Source organism: Podarcis pityusensis, assembly GCF_964106645.2.
Source record: "Podarcis pityusensis genome assembly, chromosome: 16".
In the NCBI taxonomy this organism is placed as follows: domain Eukaryota; kingdom Metazoa; phylum Chordata; class Lepidosauria; order Squamata; family Lacertidae; genus Podarcis; species Podarcis pityusensis.
In genome coordinates, this window is record NC_138041.1 from 17,809,753 (window position 1) to 17,834,083 (window position 24,331).

General features: G+C 46.2%; 3 protein-coding genes across 10 annotated transcripts in view; 2 read left to right on the plus strand and 1 right to left on the minus strand.

The window, feature by feature from the left end:
* Positions 1-4,901, minus strand: part of IQGAP3 (IQ motif containing GTPase activating protein 3) — a 44,790-nt gene extending 39,889 nt beyond the window's left edge. The window contains exons 1-2 of one of the 3 annotated variants that reach the window (XM_080984190.1): positions 4,868-4,901; positions 2,253-2,988 (exon numbers count right to left, since the gene is read on the minus strand). In XM_080984190.1, the coding sequence (XP_080840316.1) occupies positions 2,253-2,301 (49 nt within the window). In that variant the 5' untranslated portion in view covers positions 2,302-2,988; positions 4,868-4,901. Of the gene's footprint in view, positions 1-2,252; positions 2,989-3,184; positions 3,351-4,867 lie in introns of those variants that run through there. The other 2 variants (XM_080984189.1, XM_080984188.1) reach the window with 2 other exon arrangements.
* On the plus strand, positions 4,459-22,410 carry TTC24 (tetratricopeptide repeat domain 24). 6 transcript variants are annotated; one of them, XM_080984237.1, is made up of 12 exons: positions 4,459-4,603; positions 5,844-6,649; positions 7,598-7,813; positions 9,244-9,372; positions 11,808-11,929; positions 13,648-13,767; positions 14,539-14,642; positions 15,872-16,020; positions 17,078-17,219; positions 17,700-17,779; positions 18,700-18,751; positions 19,960-21,041. In XM_080984237.1, the coding sequence occupies exons 2-12, from the start codon at positions 5,878-5,880 to the stop codon at positions 20,063-20,065; spliced, it is 1,992 nt and encodes a 663-aa protein (XP_080840363.1). In that variant the 5' UTR covers positions 4,459-4,603; positions 5,844-5,877; the 3' UTR covers positions 20,066-21,041. The 6 variants fall into 6 exon arrangements, with proteins under 6 accessions (XP_080840363.1, XP_080840362.1, XP_080840359.1 ...); XM_080984236.1 differs by lacking the exon at positions 4,459-4,603 and adding an exon at positions 4,887-5,384; XM_080984233.1 differs by lacking the exon at positions 4,459-4,603 and adding an exon at positions 22,318-22,410 and having other exon boundaries at positions 5,588-6,649; positions 19,960-20,068.
* LOC308464725 (arylacetamide deacetylase-like 4) overlaps positions 22,377-24,331 on the plus strand; it is a 55,771-nt gene continuing 53,816 nt past the window's right edge. The window contains exon 1 of the mRNA XM_080984269.1: positions 22,377-22,529. Within this exon, the coding sequence (XP_080840395.1) occupies positions 22,392-22,529 (138 nt within the window). The 5' untranslated portion in view covers positions 22,377-22,391. The remainder of the gene's footprint in view (positions 22,530-24,331) is intronic.

Sequence of the window (24,331 nt, forward strand, 5' to 3'; positions counted from 1 at the left end):
ACTGCTATTTGCACACTCAGTTCAAACTGAGGTTTTCAGACTGGCATTGATTGGTGAAGTATGATCAATCTCATAGCAGCCTCTGGTTGCTACTTTGCTCCTGGAATCAATTCAAGGAGCTGGTCTTGGCCATTTAAAGCTCTAAAGGGCCTAGAATATCTCTCTCTATATATGAATGAGATTCTTACAACATTTCATAACACCATACATGCATAAAGTAGAATATTCCACGCTGACACCAAAAGTAAATGTTTGTATAGGAGGCGATAAACAGTGTATGCTGCTAATCGCAAAGTTGTATACTGTGAAGGGAGTCCTCTGTTTTCATTTTTAGCCATGTGCATAACAGAGCTGCACCAATCAGTTGTAAAACAGTTTTTTATGCTTCAAACCTTATGCCAATTTTATTTTAATAGTTTCAACAAGTGGTATTTGCCAGATTTTATTGTACCTATTTTTTTCAAAGAAGCACCCTCCAGGCTTTTCCAGCACCGTACCTCGTTATTACCAGCCAGACTGCTAGTAAAAGATAACTTACCAGGGATTAATATTATCTCCCATGAAAAGATTTGAGCCTAACCAGCTCTGGACATTTAGAGTTCTTTAGAGATTGTCTCAAGAAACAGCTTCCTGCCCACCAACTTTGAGCCTAGCTGTGCTCTAACAGCAACGCTATATACAGCCTCTGTCCTGTTGGCATACAAAGCAAATGCAGTTCTGGAGAAGTAGGAAATCATTCCTCCAGAATGGAAAGGAGCCCATTAAAAGAAAGAAAAAGAAAACAGAAGCATAGGTCAAACAGCTCCAGTCAATGTTATGACTCACTCACTTCAAACCCTATCCTTGCTGCCAAACTGGCAAGGCATTTCACAGGCACTCACTTCATTCCTAACGGTTCTTTCGAAAGCATGTAAACAGATATTTTGCATGGTAGGAGGGGTATGTGTGGTATGTCTGTGTGCTTACTCTCTCTTTCACACACACCCTGCTGCTTTAAGAGGAAAGTTAACAAAACATTGCTTCATAGGCAGTTGGGTGAGAGTGGATAAATATCAATGGAAGAATTGCTTGATAGGATCACATCCAACATCCATATCATCCGGCATCCTTTCCTACGTGGCCAAACCATGCATTGTATCTACCCCCGCAAAAAGAAAAGAAAAGAGACCCCTGCCTGAACTGCTGCCAGTTAGGGTAGACAATACTAGCTAGATGGAGCATTGGTCTGACTCAGTATAAGGAAGCTTAATATTATTTATTATGATAATTATGCTTGTCAATCCAATTAAGGTAAGCAACTAATTCCTCTGAGTACACAGCAAAGTTATTTGCCTTTCTGCTGGTCCACAGACACAGGTTTTGTGGTGAGGGGGACCAAGGAGTCCATGGGTCAAAATCAACAGCCCAAAATTTCAATAAACAGGTTTTAACAGCTGCTTAATTTTATTAAGGGCTGATTTTACAATAAAAATAAACTTCCATTCTCATTCACCTTTTGTAAGTTACGATACATACCAAGAGAAACGAAGAAAAATCTGCAAATGGTGGAATGCAAAGTATTTTGAGATGCAGATGGCTGCACACACTAAGCTGGCAGTAAGTCCCATTGAACAAAACGGAGCTTACTTCCAAGGAGATATGCCTGTATAGAATTACATGGTAAGTGAATATGCTGCACCTGGAACAGGGGCATATCCCTGTGGCTCCCCCAGGCACATTTACCGGTACTCAGAATAAAAGCTTTACTAACTTCAACTGCACCTCCTCCCTGTCACAGGGAGACTTTGAAGGAGACCTTTTTTAATTAGGCTGAGTGTTGTAGCCATGAGGTCACACTTAGGGACTTAGGTCCAAGATAGAGATTTCAGGTTAAATAAGCCCCCCCTTGCTACTTGTCCTCCCCCTTTTATGTAATATTTCGTCCGATAAATAGCTCTGAGCAGATTGAAAGCTCGCCACGTTTCGGTCGATCCCACCCACAAAGGTGTGGTCGAACTGTGGATCTCGTTTGCTTGTCTTCAGTTCATAGAATCATAGTTATTATTTCATAATGACTTCAAAGAATGTATAGGATTGCACCTAAATCACTCACCAGGGATGCAAAAGAAAAAAGCGACATAATTTGAAATGCAGTCAGACAAACAGATATCTGTGCTACATTCCCCTCCCCTGGTCCCCCACCTTGGACTCTCTGGGCTTGTGAGCCCGTCCCCCACTAGCCCAGCCCAGCCCAACCCCGACGGGCAACTCACAGGTGGGTCGGGCCTGCCCGCCCCCCGCGCGCTGGTGGGTCTGCTCCATCTCCGGCGGCTCCGCTTCCTCTGGGGGAGCCAAGCAAGCTCCGCGCTGGAAGTTTGAATCTCCCGCCGCCTCCCTTCGTTCTCTTTCCAGCTGAGGCCGCCGCGGAGGATCCTGGGATCTGTAGTTTGCTTGGTGAGTCCAGCCAAAGCAGTTGCATTGCGGGATGCTTTGTACGCCTTCCAGGGCGGGGTTTTCAGGGAGAGCTCGGGAAGCAAGGGAGGAGCAAAGCGTGTTCGAGCTCCCCAGTTTCCAGAAACCAGGGACGGGGAAACCCGCTGCGGGGCTGCAACAGCTGCTGGACTGCAACTCCCATCATCCCTACCCATTGGGCATGCTGACTGGGGCTGATGGGAGCTGCAGTCCTCAAACTGTCTCCGGAGGGCCACCTAAGGCGCAGCAAGACTCTTGTTGCTCGTTTGTCAGAGACAAACGGATGTATGGGCGTCCTTTTGCTACAGTCACGAGTATTTCTTCCAGTATTTTCAGTTCCTTTTTGCGCGCATAATCGTGCTTGGTGTCATTTTTCTTTTCAAATGGGCTGATTAAAAGAGAGAGGTTCTCCAAAAAGTCAGGCCTGCTTGAGAAGAAGTAAAAACGGCAAAGAAGATCACGGTAGTAAATTTATTGTCGCATACCCTTTCGTGGTCTGAAGTCCCCATTTTTAGTCCTCGCTATCTTTATATGCATCTGTAAAGAAGAAAGCAAAGGAGGGACTGCTTGCTAAAATTCCAACACGAGGGGGAAAAAGGAAAAGGGGTCAATTACCAATGTAATCCCTACGTTCACCCCACAACTTTTTTTAAAATAAGAACAACTCTGCATAACACTTGTGAAAACAAGAAACTCACCTGTTTTTAAACCAAAATTAAGAATGGCACTGTACCTGGAAACACTGCAATTCCCGGTTCAGTGCGTGAAGCAAGCCACAAATCCATCTCCTAGTTTCAAAAATCTCTTTAATATCTGTTATATTCTCCAGGTGTGAACAAAATGTTAAACTGTAAAAAAAAAAAAACAACCCAGATACTTCACTTTGATCTCAGCCACGAGATCGAGAAGCGACACCCTAGTACAAATGCCCAGTGCATTCCAGCCTAGGTTTCTGAGGGTACGGCTGCAAGTTCTGAGGGCACGCTGCCGGGACTGCACGCTTTGCTATCCCTGCACAAACGCAGCTCTTCCGTCCCCTCCGCGTGAACAACCTTCTGCTGGGTCATTTTAATCATAAATTTAGGGACCCTCTGCGGTTCGTTCATTTCACAGAATCAGAATTGTAGCGTTGGAAGGGACTTCGCAGATTGGTCTGTGGTTTGCACAAATCACATTTGCTGAAACCTTACATGAATCACACAAAAACCCCATTCCTAGAATGCCATGTCAAATCTTTTGAACATCGCTGGTATGGGCGCTGGTATTGCGGGGGTGGGGGGAGGACTTTTGTTAGCGGGAGGGCAGAGCTATCTGCCACTCAGTTGGTCAGTTAGTTGAGTATTTTTATTTATTTACTTGATTTAGAGGGGGCAACTGCTCCCCCTGGCTACACCCATGATTGCTGGTAGTTTTTGTTAGGAGGTGCTTTGCAAAAAGTTTACCTTCTAAGTCTAAAGGTAAAGGTACCCCTGCCCGTACGGGCCAGTCGTGTCCGACTCTAGGGTTGCGTGCTCATCTCGCTCTAGAGGCCGTGAGCCGGTGCCGTCCGAAGACACTTCCGGGTCACATGGCCAGCGGGACGAAGCTGCAGCTGGCGAGCTGACAGCACACGGAAACGCCGTTTACCTTCCCGCTATAAAGCGGTACCTATTTATCTACTTGCACTTAAGAGTGCTTTCGAACTGCTAGGTGGGCAGGAGCTGGGACCGAATGACAGGAGCTCACCCCGCCGTGGGGATTCGAACCGCCGACCATACGATCGGCAAGTCCTAGGCACTGAGGTTTTACCCACAGCGCCACCCGCGGCCCTACCTTCTAAGTCTAGATGGGAGCAAATGTGGGCACATTGCTGTCCAGTTCCTCCCCCTGGGACTCCAAAACACAAACACCTGACCTCAGTCCCACACCTGGGGGTACCAAGGCAGAGCACACACATCCCCCCCCACAGAAAGGGGGAGCGGATGCTGTCAATAAAAGCCAGCAATAAGCTGCCACCAGTGCTTTCTGCTTACACAGCCTGAGGCAGGAGAGCTCAGGCTGCACCCTGGGTGTCCCCAATATCCCAAAATGTAAGAGCTAAAGTAGCATTCCCTGCATCTGGGTCCTCAAACAAAAGAAGCCAAATCATACAGCAGGAGATGTGACCAAAGAGGTATAATAATAATAATAATAATTTATTTGTACCCCACCCATCTAACCAGGTTGCCCCAGCCACTCTGGGTGAATTCCAACAGGGCTGCCTTCAGATGTCTTCTTAAGGTCTAAGACACTGGTTTTAGAACCAAGGCTTAATCCAAATAAACACGCCAAAATGAATAGGTAGATTCCCCCACCCCCCGGGGGTCTGGCCAATTTTCTGTTTACACTTGCATGCTTCTGCCAGGCACATAAGTCTGTGCACCTCATAAGAATGTACCTGTGTCTTTAAAAAGCAACAGGAGACTGGCTGCATGCAAATACCATCACAGGTAACCTAGGGAAGAGAGAGAGAGAGAGAGAGAGAGATGTGGGTCCTCAGTTGTTAGAGCTGGTTGTCATGGAGAGAGTCAGCATGTCTCAGGCATACTGAAAAGAAACTTGAATCCTCGCAAGCCATCATGGGAAGGAGGGAGGGAGGCCAGAGTTTGCTCTGCAGGGACTGGGAGATTGGCATGGTGACAATTTCTTACATTTTCCTACAAAAGGCCTCCATCAAATTGCACGTCTGAAAGCTATATATGTACATGACCTTGAAAAATGTTTGTTGTACTCTACGAAGAAAGCCTGGACATAAAAAAAGTCTTTTAAATAAGAAACCCTTGAAAATTTCACCAAATGAACTTTCCTGCGTGATGCTGACATTTGACAGCATCTGCAAAAGTGATCTGTAGCTCCACAAATCCTATCCGAGATCGCCAGCGTTCACTAGAAAAATATTACTGACTTTCATCTCGGTGAGTCATAGACCTTTATTATTATTGTAGGCATGTGTTTAAATAAATTAGTTACCAACTTTTCTTCTTCTTCTTCTTCTTCTTCTTCTTCTTCTTCTTCTTCTTCTTTTTCTTTTTCTTCTTCTTGCACAGGGGCTCCTGTTTCTTTCTTTCACGGCTGCAAAACAGGAATAAATTCAACAGCTGAAGCCAACACTCACCCAATTTCCTCTTGTTATCTCTCCTCTCCCTTCTTCCCCATTGCTTTCTCACATCAAGTTATCCCTACAATTTGTTTTTGCATCCATCCAGGTCTCCGGAAGACGCTTTGCACCCTCTCTCTCTTTTTTTAAACCTCTGAGCTGATTTTGAAACATGTGGTGTATTGCAAGTGCTGTTAACGACCTGAAACGATGACAAGGTTTCCGCTTTACTGGATGTTCTCCACGTGATGCTCTTCCTTGCTCCTGTTTCCCCTAGAAATGGACTCCCACCAGCTGAGCAGCAACCACTGATGGCTCTGGAGGAATCCTCTGTACTGGAGGCACAGCTCAGCCCAGAAGAATGCGGACGGCAGGGCTCTAAGGTGCCCAACAAGAAAAAGAAGAAATGGAAAGGAAAGGCAGAGGCAGAGGCACCCGGGGAACCTGAGAACGAAGGCGAGGTGCCCTTGAGGAAAGAAGCCAAGATTGAAGATCTCACCAAAGCTGGCCACCAGGCCCTGCAGCTTGGTGCCGTTGGAGAGGCCTTATCATGCTTCAAGAAGGCCTTTGCCCTCTCCTTGGAAACCTCAAGTGCCCAGGCCCGGAAGGTGTGCGCTTTCAACCTGGGTGCAGCCTACGTGGAGGCCGGGAAGCCGGAGAAGGGCCTGGAGTTCCTCCTCAAATCCCACTCTGAGGAAGGGGAAGCCGGGGAGCATCTCGGGGACCTTTTCTTCAACGTTGGGGCAGCCCACGAAGGCCTGCGGGATTTCCCCAAGGCCTTGGAGTCTTTCCGCAAGGCCCAGGATCACTACCACTCGGTCCAGGCTGGCAGCGAGGCCAGCACCTACATGAAGATGGGCTACTGCTACCTGGGCATGGAAGACCCTTCGCGGGCCGCCCAGTGCTTCCAGGAAGCCGGCCGGGCCTACGTGGAAGTCGAGAGCCTAGAAGCCGCCGCAGTGGCCCTCAGCAAAGCCGGCAACTATATGCTTCAGAGCGGAGAGTATGGCGCCAGCGACATTGTCAAGGTGTTGAACGAGTGCCGCTTGCTGTGTGAGCGTCTCTCAAACAAAGCTCTGCTGGGTATGTCTTAAGGGACCCTGAAAGGAAGAGTTTGGGTCAGCCACATGATGCCTGTGTACCATAGGCAAAAACGTTCCTCTTTTAACCAGTCTTGTGGCTGATTGACATCCAATGCCCTTTTAAAATTTGTTGGGGAGTGGGGGATTATTGGGTGGTGGTTGTTGTTGTTTTAATTATGTATTTTATGTTTTTATATTGTGATTTGCGCTTGTATTGTAACTGCACTGGGACCTGCTGCTAAAGGCTGGTATACAGATTTAATAATAATAATAATAATAATAGGGTTGCATTTGTCTGGCCTCTTCCAGGTGGTGAGTCAAGGTTTTGAATCTGCAAGTGGTCAAGAGTGCCATACGCTCTTGTGTGTGTGTAATGACTATGCATGCAGATTACAAGCTCCAGAACGGCAGGAGCTGGCAGCAAATTATAGTATAGACCTTCTGGGTGGTCTGCCTTCCTCCACTCCCTCTCTACCAATTAACCTGCATCTCCAAGGTCAGCCTCTGTGACCTCACCAGGAACCTCCCCTAGGTCTCAGGTTTGGGCCCTGAGATATCAGGGGCTGAGATGCTCCTGACCTGGCAACCTTAATGTATTACCTAGGAATCAGGTGAGGTGGGAAGAGGCCCACCCATTTGTCTCTATGACAACATGTCTTTGGACATGTAAATCATGACACTTAACTGACCAACGAGGGCCATTACCTTAGCAAAGGAATTAGTTGGACCTGTTCACCAGATTCCCTCTTACACATTCTGGCCTCACAGGTACAGGATCACTTTTTGAAAGGGACCCATTGGCATCATTCAGACGGAACCCCCCAAACCTATAAAACTATTTTAATATTGAATTGATTCATATATTTATCAATGTATGCTGTTTCCTCTCTCTCTCTCTCTCTCTCTCTCTCTCTCTCTCTCTCTCTCTCTCCCACTCTCCCCACCCCAGGAAAACTCTATAATGACATTGGGCTCTGCTTCTCCCAGCTCAAGATCTTCTCCTTAGCAGCGGAAAGCTTTGAGAGAGCTCTTCCACTCTGCCAAACCGATGCTGACGGCCGGTGTGAAGAAGCAGTCGTCCTTCAGAACCTTGGAGCTGCCCATAACACCCTTGGGAACTTCCGGAAGGCTCTGGGGTTTCACCGGAGGGCCGCCTCACTACACAGTAAGTTGCTGTAGAGGACACCAAGCTGGCCCAGGTCACTTGTCCAAACGCCCAGATGGGGTCTGACAAGAAGCACACAAAGTGATGTAGAAAACAAGAGACAAAAAGGGGTACAGTGGTGAAATCTGAGATAAAGTAACACTTAATATTTTTTAAAGAGCCTTGTAATCAGTAAAGATTTATTGCATCATGAACTTTGGGCATCAAATGCATGGAATGCTATCCTCACTGGGGAGATCTGTTTACTTGAAAGCAACAAAACAGCACTACAAAAACAAGGAGCCTCTGAATTCTAGAAGGACATGAGCCAACTTTAACCTCTTGGGCAAGTAGGGAGTGAATAAAAGATAGCATAAGTAAAAAGAAGAAAAATATATCTGTTCACCAGCCTTCGCCAACCTGGTGCCCACCAGATGTTTCTGTCTACAACTCCTATCAGCCCTAGCCAGCATGGCCATTTTGGACTACAACTCCCATTAGCCCAGTCAGCATGACCTTGCTGACTGCAGCTTATGGGAGTTGTAGTCCAAAACATATGGAGAGCACCAGGTTGGTGAGCGCTGTCCCCTCATATTTGCAGCATTATTCTTTTTCAAGTTGATCTCCTCCTCACTACTGCTGTTGTTTTCCCAGTTGTCTGTTTTAGATTGTAAGCTCCTTTGAAGCAGGGACTTGTTGATTTTTGCCAACAAAGCTCTTTAAGGCCCCATGTACACTGGTGGAACTTAATATGATGGTGATGTCAGAAAACTGGGCAGTTCTTTTGAAAACAAAAATGGCTGTGCCTCAGAATTCAGTCCCTGTTCAACAATCCTTTTACTAGCTGCCTAACTACACATTGGGACGCGGGTGGCGCTGTGGGTTAAACCACAGAGCCTAGGACTTGTCGATTAGAAAGTCGGCGGTTCAAATCCCCGCGACGGGGTGAGCTCCTGTTGCTTGGTCCCAGCTCCTGCCAACCTAGCAATTCGAAAGCACGTCAAAGTGCAAGTAGATAAATAGGTATCGCTCCGACGGGAAGGTAAATGGCGTTTCCGTGCGCTGCTCTGGTTCGCCAGAAGCAACTTAGTCATGCTGGCCACATGACCAGCTGTACGCCAGCTCCCTCGGCCAATAAAGCGAGATGAGTGCCGCAACCCCAGAGTCGGTCACGACTGGACCTAATGGTCAGGGGTCCCTTTACCCTTTTTAATTACACATCTTGGATTGAACATTATCACCTCCTGTGTATTTTACAAAAGAGTGACAGGCAAAAACCCACCAGGTGAAGCTTTTTCCTGGCCCAGATGTCAAGTGAAAGGGGACACTTTGCTCCCCTCCCCAACCTCTCTGTGTGAGGCACAAGAGTGGGGCCTGTGAAAACAAAAAAATTGTTCAGCAATAGGTGGAACGCTTCATGGAACTCACAATTTGTGGATATTTTTGTGCAGGTGCCCTGGGAAACAGGAGAGCTCAGGGACAGTGTTTTGGCAACTTGGCCTATGCGCTGAGCCAATTGGATGACCACGAAGCTGCTGGGGAACACTATCTTCATGCGCTCCAAGCCTTCAAGGACTCAGGTGAGAAATGAGGTGTGGAGATGGGAAAGATGGAAGAGAGATCCAGGGAAAGTGTTTTCCCACCCTGCATCACCAAGGCCAAAGGGGGTTGTAACTGTTTTGTAAAAAGCAGTGAAGGCAGGTCCAAACTTATGTATTATTATTAGATTTATCACCACCCTTCAGCAGCAAATCCCAGGGCAGGTTACAACAATTTACAATTCAGAATGAAAAACAATTAAAACATAATATATTCAGAAAAATAGGGAGCATCCTGAAGACACACATCTCAGGTGTCAAAGGCCAGCCTAAAGAGGCCGGATAGTGAAGAGGTGAGACGCAACTCTGTGGAGAGTTCCACAATTTAGAGGCCGTGGCAGAGAAGGCCTCTTCCAGCGGCCACCCCCTAAACCTATCAGGGTGATGGAACTACTAATAGGACCCTCTCTGTTGCTCTTAATACCTGGGAGGTATCCCTACTTAATACCTCTGTAGGGAAGGAGGCGGTCCTTCAGATATTTGGTGCCTAAGTCATTTAGGGCTTTGGTTAGTAATGCGAGCACCCTGAATTGGGCCCAGCAAAGAACTGGCAGCCTATAACAAGTGCCTCTATCCATGGGGCACTTTTTTTCACTTTTGTGTTTCTGTTTACCTTACCTAAGGCCAACCTAAAGGGCCAAAGCCCCTAGGCTGCATTCTTCCTGGAAGTAGCTGGGGGAGCTGTTGACAGGGAATCTGGCTTCTGAAAGTTTCCTAAACGTAAGATACATGTCGTAACTGGCAGCAGAACTCTGGTTAGGAACACAATACGTAAGAGGAGTAACAATATATATCACACTTTTGCCCTCCCACTGTGGAATTTGATAACCATGTGTTCACTTACTCTCATTCAAGTTTGAAAATCAGGCTACAAGGGATAGAAGGATCCACCAATTTCATTTCTCTGTTTCTCATTTGTCAAGTCTTAAATTCAGTCCTTCACATTGTTCAGCAATTTGCAATGGGTTTTTTTAATATATAAAAAAATCCTCATGAAAATTCATCAGCATTTTGGTGCAAATTTCTCTTAATAAACACCTGTGTGCAGTTTTGACATGTGCACATTTTTGTGAGCAATCTTGCATTTGTGCATGGTATTTTCACAAATAGGGACTCGGGTGGCGCTGTGGGTAAAACCTCAGCGCCTAGGACTTGCCGATCGCATGCTCGGGGGTTCGAATCCCCGCGGCGGGGTGCGCTCCCATTGCTCGGTCCCAGCGCCTGCCAACCTAGCAGTTCGAAAGCACACCCGGGTGCAAGTAGATAAATAGGGACCGATTACTTGTGGGAAGGTAAACGGCGTTTCCGTGTGCTGCGCTGGCTCGCCAGAGCAGCTTCGTCACGCTGGCCACGTGACCCGGAAGTGTCTGCGGACAGCGCTGGCTCCCGGCCTCTAGAGTGAGATGAGCGCACAACCCTAGAGTCTGGCAAGACTGGCCCGTACGGGCAAGGGTACCTTATTTTCACAAATATCCCAATTTTTATGCTTTCCCTTAAAACATGGATTCTTTTGGAACCAATTGTTTAGCAGGAGAGCTGCATCACAAAATTCAGATAAGGAAGAATTTCAAAGGCTAGCTGTGTTTCGGTTTGCATGCTGTTTTGGAAAATGATAATTTGCTTTAAATGTGAACTGACTCTCATTTCTCCCCCAACCCTACAGACAACAGAACAAGTGGCTGTGTGGCCATTGTCCCAGCCAACCCATTAGCAGCTGGCCTCCAGAACTTAGAGATGTAACTGCTGTGACTAGCTGTCCATTTGTTACTGAGCCAGGTTCATAGTCCTTGCATTCATTTACAAAGCCCTAAACCTCTTAGGTCCAGGGTCCGCTTTAACCCTTCTATCCCAGCTCATTCATTGAAAGTAATCTGCAGGAGTGCCGTTTGTAATTCCCTGAGTTGGCAAGTCTCATTTGATGGCAACAGGAACCTGAGCCTTTTGTGTCATCGGTCCAGCCCTGTGGAATACTCTTCTGATAGACATTCAGCCAGGGATCAACCATGGCAAAAACAACAGGAAATGAGAACAGAAGATATGGAACTGGGTGCAAACAGATGAATACATAATATGTAAAGAACTATAGGATCACAGAAGAGAGTCTCTTGTGGACAAAGATGGAAAGACTTATTATTGTTAAATATGGAGGAATGGTTGTTGAAGTTATTGGAGACAAAGCTGGTATGTTTGGTTACTTTTAAACATCTGCTGAAAACTTTTCTATGCCACTGGATCTGTGCAGACAATTAAGAGTTCATTCTTCCACAGTAGTCTATTTCTGCTTTGATATTTTTTAGAAAGAGCAGTATCAAAATATTTTTTATAAGTAAAACAAAATAAATAATAGGGGGCTCATTTGTCTGTTCTTCAGACTGAACCCTGCTCTGCTTCTCTCCAACCCCTTCTTTTCTGCACAGGTGACCTTCCAGGCCAATGGCAAGCTTACGAAGGGCTTGGGGCATCACACGCTCACCTGAGAGACCCTGGCAAAGCCATTTTGTATTACAAAGAGGCACTTACCTTGCTCTCTAAATGCCAGGTAAGGCTTGTTGCAGTAGCTGGTTCTGCATTTAAATTTCAGCCAGTATTTTGATTATACAAAATGAACCTGTTGCTGACATGCTGTTTAATGGACTTGATCAATGTGCATTCAGAATTTAGGAATTTGGAGTAACTGATGGCATTTCCAGACTGTCACTCTTTTTTGGGTGGGATTCAGTCACATACTGGCAAATTCAGGTTGTGCAATTATGGTTGGGTATTTTTCAAATTTAATTGCATAATTGATTTATATCCCCTGCTTGCTCCTGAAGGAGTGCAGGGCGGTGGACAGAGCAATGGTTAAAAATAAAAAAAGGTAAAGGATCCGTGACAGTTAAGTCCAGTCACAAACGACTCTGGGGTTGCGGCACTCATCTCGCTTTACAGGCTGAGTGAGCCGATGTTTGTCCGCTCCGCAGACAGTTTTTCCGGGTCATGTGGCCAGCATGACTAAGCCACTTCTGGCACAACGGAACATCGAAACCAGAGCAGCACATGGAATCACCATTTACCTTCCCACTGAAGTTTATCTACTAGCACTTTTTGGGGTCCTTTCTGCTTGGTTGGCAGGAGCTGGGACCGAGCAACGGGAGTTCACCCCATCGTGGGATTTGAACCGCCGACCTTCTGATTGGCAAGCCTGGGAGGCTCAGTGGTTTAGACCACAGCACCACCCGCAGCATCGCAAAATAAAATCTAAGAACAGTTTTAAAACATTCTAAAAACAGTTAAAAACATTTTCTCACTCCATGGCCTCAGGGGGCCAGGAACGGTGTCTTTCAGCTGTCAAACGCCTAGGTGAACAGGAATATTTCTAAATTTCTCCTGAAATTTAACAGTGAGAAAGACAAGATGCACCTCACTAGGGAAGGCATTCCTCAAATGAGGAACCACTATGGAAAGGGCTCTGTCACAGGTCAGTGCCAGCCAAGCAGTCCTTAGTGGCAGTGCCTCCAACAAGACCATGTGGGACATGGGATGTCATGCACAACAAACTCGCTTCCCCAGAAGATCAGACTTGTAGTGATGAGGAAAGTGTTGGGGAAATTGGCTGGAAAGTGTGCGATAGCACTTGCATTGATGCAATTTCTCGTAACCTCTACACAAAGAAAATCAGGAGAAATGATACACAGATCATCTGGAAGTGTCCTATGTCTGTTGCAAATTTGCCTGAGGTGAACAATGGTTGTTGCCTGTTATTGCCCTCGTTTCAAAGATCAGTAGATGTGAGACTCAGATCCTTGAGGTGGTATTTGCTTCTAACAACAAGCAGTTATAAACTTGTAAGCTTTCACCCCTTTTAGAGAAAACCGTGCCTTTTCATCTTAGAAACCTGAAAAGAACAACCAGTGAACCTACACCAAGGCTCCATAGCTCTAATACACTGGCTAGTTAGTTGATTAACTAAAGAAAATTGTGAATCCGCACTAACTTCACTGAACCTATTACATACAGTGGTACCTTGGGTTACATATGCTTCAGGTTACATACGCTTCAGGTTACACACTCCGCTAACCCAGAAATAGTGCTTCAGGTTAAGAGCTTTGCTTCAGGATAAGAACAGAAATCAGGCTCCGGCGGTGCAGCGGCAGCAGGAGGCCCCATTAGCTAAAGTCGTGCTTCAGGTTAAGAACAGTTTCAGGTTAAGAATGGACCTCCGGAACGAATTAAGTACTTAACCTGAGGTACCACTGTATATCTTTTCTTTAATGCCAGGATGTCTCAGGAACAGCCCAGGAGCGAATTGTGAACAAACTTACAGATGCCCTCCAGAACAAACTGTCTATGAACAGCAATTTCTTCCATGGTGGGGGGATTCTTCAGTCTGCTTCCATGGTGAGTTCCCTGCCTGCCACCTTGTGCCATTTTGTTGGCATTAAACATGTGAGCCCCTGCCCTACCTACCATTGGACATGCATTTGCAATGTCACGGAATGTTCACAAACATTAATTACTGATGAGGAAAGGTGGTTGTTGTTGCTGTTGTTGTTATTATTATTATTATTATTATTACTACTACTACTACTATTACTATTACTATTACTATTACTATTACTATTATTTTATACCCCGTCCCTCTGGCTGGGTTTCCCCAACCACTCTGGGCGGCTTACAGCATGCCCAGAAACATAATATAAACATCAAGCATGATGAGCAAACCATGTCGGTTCTCTGAGGCAAGTTAAAAAAATTTGGGGGGGGGGAGGATCACATGGGACCCAGATACAGACTGAAGTCTCCCACATGTTTATAGCAGTCCACATCTGTTTTAACAGCTGTGCTAGAATCTTCTAACATGTTACACAGAGGGAGAACAGCCAGGTAAGAAGAAAATAACAGCGCAAAACTATACTTCTGCTGCTGTTTCACTTCCTCCTAGTGAGAAAAATAATTGAAACTTGTAGAAGTATTTTTTTTAAGTCAGGGGGTTGGGCTAAATCATCTTCCTCCCAACCTGGTGCCCTCCAAAGATGCTGGACTCTGACTACCATCTGGGTTAACCAGAATGGGATGATGTCTAAAACATCTGGAGGGTATGAAGTTAGGGAAGCCTGGGCCAGATTGTCCATTAGGACTCTAGCTATGACTGTTTCTCTCTCTGCTCAGAAACAGCTTCCTACATCACAGACCTCAAGCCAGGTTCGATTTGCTATGTTGCCACATCGTAAGAATGAGAGCCTCCCTCCCACGCTGTGCCACGCCGGCGAATCGTAAGTAAGGGAAATGTGCATGTTATGGTGCCTCTGTCCAAGTTCTCATATCCTTACTGTCCCTCTCTCCCTAGACTGATTTCCAGAGATGAGAGAGAATACAAATTATTGAAATAATAAGTGGACTGAATAACTTGGCAAAATTTACAAGATAATAGGACCAGATTTATGATTTATAAATGTATGGAAAACAGCCCATGAGGTAGCATACTGAAGAGGGGAAAGAAACAGACACTTTCTATGCCACTAGGTGGCCGTTTTTTACACATATTAACATGTCCAGAATGGAGAACGCCATGGGCTTATTCACACATCCATTTGCCCCACCAGTACTGCCCTGGGAACGCCATGGTTTAGCACTGAATTGAGTTTTCCGCAGACTGCCGTTGGTTCCAATTTAGTGCCAAAGAGCAGGTTGTCCGGGGGGAAGTGGCGGGGCAAAGTCTGTCTGAGTTGAGGGGAGAGTGGCACTGTTTGCGGTGGTTCCAGTACTCCTTGGAGAGACATTTCCAGAGGAAGCTGCTTGGGGACTGTTCTTTGGCCCCATGGAGCCTTTGGTGTGGTGTTCCTCGGGGTTTGATTTTATTCCATGTGTTCTTGTTTCCATTATGTATTTTGTGTTTTCATCTGGTATTTTTATGTTGTGAACCACCCTGAGATCTACGGGTGAAGGGCAGTATACAAATTTAATAAATTAAAATAAATTAATTAAAAAGTGATTGTCCCATGCCTAGAAAGCACAGGACAAGTGGGAGTGTGGGCGAGTCTCATGCCATTTGCTTCAGTACTTCCTGATAGCTTTCCCTTTGTTAAAACTACGTTCCTTTAGGTGACATAGACTAGGATGATATGATGTTCAAGCTCCCTGTTGAAGGGAAAACAATAATAGGCAGTAAATGAGCATGACTGAAGATCTTACAATAGAGTATGGACAAGAATACTTTCCTGGTTTCTGGCAAGAGAAGGGAGGATGTTTAACATTTTCTCGTTGCATGGTATTTATCTTTTTCATTTAATGTATATTATCTCAAAGTCAATTAAAAATACATTCCAAATATTTTATTAGAAATAACACATGAACACTGTTTGGTCACGGCTGATCTTTAAGAAATCCTGAGCTTACAACCCCCAGATTAAAAGAAGATGGTCACACACAGGCACCATCACAGGCTCAGAATGAACATCTGTATTGTCTGAATATCACACCTCTGTTTCGTGACTCTTTGCAGCTCTGTCACACAACAATGCCACCAGGCGCAGCCCATAGAAGAGCAGTCTGCACTGGCCCCATGGAACCAGAGCTCTTCTCAGTGGGGGGAAATGGTAGTCCCTCATAGCAGCCATCTGAAACCACAGCAGGCTGCCCATGGAGCATCAGGTAACCCCCTTTCTACTTCTGGTCCTGCAGTCTTCCCTGCATGGTGCAATTTTTTCCCCTGGTACAGAGATGGAGGCTCAAGTCAGACATCAGGCCAAACCATGGTTATGAATAAGAAACCATGACTTGCTATGTAAGGCTTGCCAACCAAGGTTTGTGCCAACCGTGGTTTGGTGTGATGCAGATCCACACCACACAATCTAAAGCACATCAGATGCACATTTAAAGCACACAACCTCCCTCAAATAATCATGGGAAATGTACTTTGTTAAGGGTGCTGGGAACCGTAGCTCTGTGAAGGGCAAACTACAGTTCCCAGGGCTCTTTGGGGGGCATCACATGCTTTAAATGTACATTGGATGTGCTTTAAATTTATAGTGTAGATCTGCCTGGGACTGACAGACTTATAGTTTTGGGTTTTCCTCAACCTGCAGAGGTAACTGCAGCTCGAGATGGTTATGCTGAGCAGCTCTTAACCATGGTTGGCCTGTGGTGAATATGGAAGCTCAAACTGTGGTTAGTACAAACCTTGACTTAGTGTGATGTGTGAAGACAAGAACCAAATTTGGTGGTGAAATGTTGAACTTGCAGTTGAGGTGAAATAGGTAGATGAGGTAGGTCAACCTTTTGAGGACAGTGGAATTTTGAGCAAGTGCTGTCACAAAATGTCTGCAGTGGTGGTGTGGCAAACGCAAAATTACTGTCACATCTAAAAGATGTCCCCCCCATCAGCCTCCCCATCAATGGGAAAAGGCACCCGCATTAGCTGTGCTACATGGGCTCACAGAGAGCAGCTCTTTGCACATACCCTCCATTCAGATCAAAGGGAGGTCCTGGCTTCCAATGAAATGAGGGTATGTTTAAAGGGAGCTTGTTCAACATGGGATAGTCTGAGTCAATGCAAACAGGAACTGAGCAGGAAGAGAAAACAGTCCTTCATGCATTGTGTTTTGAGGGGGTATTTACTGAGACCTTTCATGGGCACCATAACATTGGTGATGCATCCGCAGCTTTGCCTCTCAACCACTTTGCCTCTCAACGCTTTATCTTCCTGTAGTGTTGGTTGCTGCAACACATGGAGACAGGATCTCCACTCCTGGAATTCCAAACGGACGTGCCATGTTTGTCAGCAGTAGCACTGAAGACACCAAGCAGCCCATGGGGACTTCTGCCTATCGCAACCAGACACAGGCTAACAGGTCAGCTCAGAAGCAATAGCTGCTCCCCAAAAGGTGCTGGCACTGGGTATATCTGCACGTGCCCTTAATTTCGAAAATGGAAGGTGTTCAAAACATATTTTCCTTTAATAGTTTAGAACATTTATTTACCTTTTTTGCAATAAATAAATAGCAACAAATTCCCTTACTCTTCATCTGATCTGCCATCACCCTGCCTCTGCACCAAACCATGGCTGAGTGTTAAGTCATACTCAGAGTAGACCCATTGAGCTCAATGGACAAGTTAGTTGGACTCATCAATTTTCTTTGAGTCTGCTCTGAGTAAGTGGAGTCAACCCAAGGCAAGAATGATTTGGGGAAGGAGAAGGCCTGTTTTTCCATGAGCATTTCCACCCACATTCTCCCTTCCAAATGTTGTGCGTTTGTAAAATTTAAAAAAACAGAGGAGGAAACAGTGATTCTGGAAATCAGATCTCAGTGACATCCTTTATTCTTTTCTAGCAATCTCAATGCTTTTCTGCACCTGGATCCCTCCTGCCACAACTGCTTACAGAACAGGAAGTCCCACAATTCACAACTAAGTAAGTACAGTGGTGTCTGCAGGGCTCTTGCTCAGAAGGGGCAAAACCAGGGCTTTTTTTCAGACAGAACTCGCCGGAACTCAGTTCTGGCACCTCTCAGGTGGGTGCCATTGTCATTATAAGAGAACAAAGGGAGGCGTTCATGGTGAGATCTGGCACCTCTTTTGCTAAAAAAAATAGCACTGAGCAAAACCTTAACCAAATTTTGAAAGAAAGCCTTTCTTTCATCTGTCCTGAAGCTCAATCCAGATTAAGACCAAGCTACTGTTAGTGGGTGGTTCTGGGAGATGGCTTGCTTGGGTCAGAAACTGAGGAGGCCTGTTGCAGAAAAATCTTGCCTTCCCAAAGTGAATATTTCTAAGTAGGACAAACAGCATGGCCTGTCATGGCTTTCCCCTAATTCAAAGGTTCTGAGACCTTCTGTCCCTAGGGCTCACTTGAGAGAGGTCTGGAAATTACTGTAGACCACAAGTCACAAAATGGTGGTGGAGGTAGAGTTTGGCATAACCAGCTTGCAATTTACTAACATAGGCCATATTCACACCATACATTTAAAGCACTAGGATACCACTTTAAACAGCCATGGCTTCCCCTCAAATAATCTTGGGAGCTGTAGTTTGCTAAGGGTGGGGTTACCATCCATATCTGATATTCTCAGGGAACTCTGGGAATTGTAGCTCTGTGAGGGGGAATGTTGGCCTCCTAATAACTCTCAACACCCTCAACAAAGTACAGCTCCCAGAATTCTTTGCAGGAAGCCACAGCTGTTGAAATTGGCATCATAGTGCTTTAAACATATGGTTTGGAAATTGTTGGGAGTATTTGCCACAGTACTTTGGATGTGGCAAGGCCATTCCACAGTCCATTTGAGAAACACTGCCCTAAACTCTGGTTTATGCTGCTGTTTTTATGTCACCCAGCAGGCCCCCACGAGTGTGAGTCTGGTCAACTGAGAGCAAGGGTCTTGGAGAGGTAGGTTGGTTCACACGATGTATAATAAGGATAATAATTTATTTATTTATACGCTACCCATCTGGCCGGGTTGCCCCAGCAACGCTGAGCGGCTTCCAACAAATTATAAGACCACAGTGAAAAACTTCCCTGTACAGGGCTGCCTTCAGGTGTCTTTTAAAAGTCAGATAGTTGTTTATTTCCTTGACATCTTATAGGAGGGCATTCCACAGTGTGGGCGCCACTACCAAGAAGTCCCTCTGCTTGGTTCCCTGTAATCTCACTTCTCACAATGAGGGAACCGCCAGAAGGCCCTCAGAGCTGGGCCTGAGTGTCTGGGCTGAATGATTGGGGTGGAGACGCTGCTTTTCATGTACAGGGCGGAAGCCCAAGGCACTGTCCACCCAGTGACCCACCTTACCAGCCAAACACATTTTGGCACCTAAGGCGAACCACAAAATGGTGCCTCCCCCCTCCCTCCCTCTGCCAGCCATGGAAGAAGGGGTGAGTGAAGCTCTACATCAGGAACAAAGGGGGAATAAAAATCTCCACTGGAAGCAAGGGTGGGAGGAGACCAGCAGTGGCTCCTATTTGCCATGATGCCACTGTGGCATAGCATGGGGGGAGGGGTTTGCCAAGGAGAAGGCAGATCCAGCCTCCAAGGAGTGCATTGCAGCAGTTGCTGCCACTGTGGCAGCAGCAGCGGGTGATGCATTCCTTGGAGGTCGGATCTGCTGCCTCTGGTGATCCTGTCCACAGAGGCGGCCACCTCACCTCAGTGGTGGACCTACATTTTCTGGGCCTCTTCGCAATCAGCAACGACGTCTGCATAATCGCTCTTGTCTATTTCAATGGGGTTGTTTACAACCACCTTTACAATATTTGGGTTACTGACTCTCAAACTTTGGGATTGGTGAAATACATACCAATTTATTTATTTATGAATCAATTTGAGTCATGTGGCAAAAATTGGCTCTACCAAACCCATTTTTTAAAAAAGCAGCATGGATTGAAGTTGCACTGACTGGCAGCAGTGGCTGTCCAGGGTTTCAGGCAAGAGCCTCTCCTATCCTAGTTTTCCTGGAGATGACAAGGATTGAACCTGGGACCTTCTGTATGCAAGGCAGAGACTCTACCACTGAGCTGTGGCCCGTCCCTTCCCTCGAGGACCCCTGCTGTGGTGGTCCACAGAGAAGTTTTGGAACTCGCTTCTTCTCTTTTCTTTCCAGGGCTGCACCAACTCCTGCCAGACCCTTTGCCAGCCAAAGTTTGGAGCCTCGCCGCCAGCAAGGATGGGGGAACAGGTTCAAGTCCATAATATGTGCTCTGATGTGACAGGTGTGTCTTGCTGCTGAATTGACTGTCCGATGGGAGCTTTAGAAGGGTCTTGATGCTCTTCAGGTCCAAACCACCATTCGTAAGCTGTGGCACACCGCTTTTCTGAGGAACACAAGTGCTCTTCCGGGCCCGGCCAAAGTGGGACCACCTAGTCCAGCATCCTGTTCCCAGCACTGGCTGGCCGAGTGCTTCTGGGAAGTTCACGCACAAGGCATGAAGGCCACCCCAGGATTAATTGGGTCCCTCAACATCATTGGTGCTCTGATAACACCAGTTTAGTCGCATTGGAAACTGCCTTGTTAGACCACAGATCCAACTGGCTCACGGCTCACTACTAGCTATGTGCACAAAATTTCTTATAAAGTATTGTGTGTTTAATGAGATGATCAAAATTACATATCAACACATCACCAACCCTCCAGAACTTGCATTACTGAATCTGTAATGCAACTGTGCTTCATGGATAAACCACTAATTGGATTTCTTTAAGGGGCCGCACCTATGGCTCTAGATAGACACATGATGGAAGGACTTGAAAGGGACAAGCGTGAGTGCTTGCTACAAGAGAGGATGGCATATTGCCCTTACAGAAAAAACTGACTCACCAGTTTAGACCAGCAAGGGGAACAAAGCACAAAGTATGATTGCTATTGTGTGCCTTCCTAGAAGCAAGCGCACACTGGGTGAGATTCTGCGAGCGTTTGTGGAATTATGCCCTGGACCATATCATTTTCAAATCTTCTCTTTTTTTTGTAATAATACATCCTGCTACACTAGTGTCACTTCACACAAGTAATCTCCTTTCCATATACATGTATCTCATGTGCCCATAAGAAAATTGCATAAGCCCAAATTTGTTACCAAATACCTGGCTGGAATGCATGTTACGAAACACACATCAAAGATGTCTGAAACAATTGGGTTGCTGCTAATATTACCCAAGTATGGGCTATGGAGTAAATTAAATCTCTTACAGATGCCTCCATCTCTCTAAATGTGTGGCTTTGCAAAAGAGCAAAGAGCTCTGGTTGCTCTGTTTTGAAGAGTTGGAAAAACTGAAGTAAAGGAATAATGTTCAAACCAACCGGGGGGCTAGCACAATTTAAGTGCTTCAAATCCTCCACTAAGCTATGAAGCTCACTGGTTGTGATCTTTCAGGCCAGTCACTGCCTCTCAGCCTGGCCTACCTCACAGGGTGGTTGTGCAAATAGAGGTGGAGGGGAAAGAACCACGTACACCACCTTGAGCTCCCTGTAGAAAAGATGGGATATCATTGTGATAACATACACACAATAGCACCCAATCAGAGCTTTCCAAACCGCATGTCATGACATGTTAGTGTGTCGGCTGCAGTGTGTAGGTGTGTCACGTGAATGCGCTTCTCTCAGGGCCGGAAAGGGATGAGTTTAACCTCTGGTTTGCTAGTAAAACTGAATTACAGTACTGTGGCATGAAATGATGCATCCCTAAAAAGTGTGTTGCCAACATGAAAAGTTTGGAAAGCTCTGCACTAAACACACAACAAAGCAGGAAGTTGTCCTGCAGAAGCAGCTTTCACTCCAATGGGAACTCAAGCAACAGCACTGCCCTGTAGGGCAAAGCTGACACACCCAACAAGACAGCCCCAGCCTGCCTTTCCCGAAATTAGAGTTTACATTGGGGTGAAGAGGGCAAAACAAGATTAAGAACAGAAGCAGAAATATCTTGTTATTGGGGGGTGGGAAAGAAAGCATGAAGCGCACAGCACAGGACACACCTGCAGACATTCTCCCTGCCCCATAAAGCTGGGTGACTGTTAAGGAGAAGGGGGGTTGGTGCGGGGGGGGGAGGTAGCAAAGAAGAGGAGGGAGGGATGTTAGGGTGGAAGGAGAGAAAAACACAGAAGACACTTTGCGATTTCAGGGGTTTTTTACATCCCTCCTTATAGAATTAGGAGACTCTCAAAAAAGAGGGAGGTTATTGATGTTGATGGGGATTTTGGGGGGGGGGAGGGGTGTTACAAAAAATATATATGTAAAAACAGCAACACAGGAGAGGGCACACGCTTCCAGGCACACACACTTTTCAGCTATTTTGCTATTTTCTTGCATTTCTCAATCCCTCTCTGTAAAACAAAGGAGCTGTTAGACAGGGAGTATTACTGAAGGTGGGGAATATTTTATATCCCCACCCTTGGGTTTCACTATAATCCTGTCTAATGTTGGTGTAATTAACTGAGTTCTTACTGCTCAGTTTATCTTATTGCACAGGAGATCCTGCCCTATTGTAAAATAACTAATATTAATAATACATTGTGGAGCGGCAGTTGGAAGAAGCTAACTTGATGACCCAGTTGGATGGCTTTAGAAGAGGATTAGGCAAATTCCTGGAGGAGGCTGTTCTCCTTCAACTATTGCAAGCTGTATGCCTCGGAACACCGGTTGCTAGCAATAACAAGTGGGAAGAGTTTTCTTGCACCCAGGTACTGCTTACAGGCATTTCAAGAGGTCTCTCCTTGGTCACTGTGAGAATAGGATGCTGGATGAGGTGGGCCAATGGCCTGTTCCAGCAGGGCTTTGCTTTATGTACTAACAGATGTTTTTAGTAAATTATACTAGGTTAGATTTTGGATCCATGTTTTTATTTTTACTGTATGGCTGAAGAGCAGGGACCGAAGGGGAAGACTGTTGTTGGAAGACAAAGATTGTCATTCATTTCTATAAATCTTATAAGAACTGTGTTGCATTCTGCAAACATTTATTTGTGCTTGGAAATTCAATTGCCCACCAACCAGCCATGGCCATTATTCCTGGACTCCATCTTGAACATGATACCATGTCACTCCATTGACCTCTAGTCACTTCTTGAACAACAGCCCATCGTCCCGGAGAACATAATACTTGCAGCTTAAAATGAAAGTATCAGGGAGATAGATGTCCATCTGTCACTGATACGTTCCATGGGGGGGGGGGGGATGCACTGGGACAACCAATCTCAGTGATCACTGGTAGGAGGAGTTATGCTAAGACCAGATCATGTCATTACCGAGGAGGCAGGTTTAGTCGTTATTTGAGGGCTATCCCTGCCTCTGGGTCTGATATTGTCCGGACGGATACTGGAATCAGCAAGGGATACCCACATGACCTGAAGGTGCTGCTGTGCAATGCCAGGTCAATGATTCACAAGACCACTGCCATCCATGACTTGATCATGGATAGAGGACTTGACATGACATGTGTAACAGAGACTTAGTTGGATGAAGCAGATGGGCCTGTCCTTGCCGCTGCTTGTCCACCAGGTTTCTCTTACACACAGCAACCCAGGCCTTGTGGGCGGGGGGGGGGGGTTTGCAGTGATTTTTAGGAAGTCATTAGTTTGCACCAGCCGTCCTATTGGGAAGACCCAGTTCTCTGAGTGCATGTTCTGGAAGTTGGGAAGTTGGGCAATAGGGGCAGTACAGGATTCCTTTTGGTGTACTGACCTCTCTGCTGCACCAAGGATTCCCTGCCCAAGCTGCTTCAGGTCGTGGCAGATGTTCTTCTGGAGACACCTAGTTTGGTTGTCCTAGGGGATTTTAACATCCACGCCGACACGACCTTACAAGGGGCCGCTCGGGACTTCGTGGAAAGCATGGCCTCCATGGGGCTGTCCCTGAATAAGTCTGGCCCAACTCATAGCTGCAGACATGCCTTAGACCTGGTGTTCACCTCTATGGATGTTGGTGATCTGACACTAAGTAAAAGTGAAACTAAAGAAGTGTCATGGTCAGATCACTTCCTGGTGCAACTGGACTTCTCCGCGACCCTTCCCCTCAGCAGGGAGGTGGGACCGATTCAGATGGTCCTCCCCCGCCACTTAATGGATCCAAATGGTTTCCAAAGAGTGGTAGGGGATGCTTTGTCCCATGTTGATGGCCTTTCAGCTGATTCCCTGGTGGCCCGCTGGAATGTGGAGTTAACCAGGGCTATTGACTGTTTGGCTCTGAAGCATGGAGCCCGGACAGCCCCGTGATTTTCCATGGATCTGAGGGCAATGAAACAATCGCTCAGATGGGTAGCGTGCTGGTGGCGGATAATTCATTCTGAAGCTGACCGGACACGAGTTAGAGCTCAATGTTGAGCCTACCAAGTGGCGATAGTGACGGCGAAGAAGACTTTCTTCACCACCTCTATTGCATGGAGAAAATAAACAGCAGTAAGAGACTCTTTCAGGTGGTTCGCAATTTAGCAGAACCACCTGCTCCTTCAGGGCCCATTACAGGACACATGATCTCCTGCAATGATT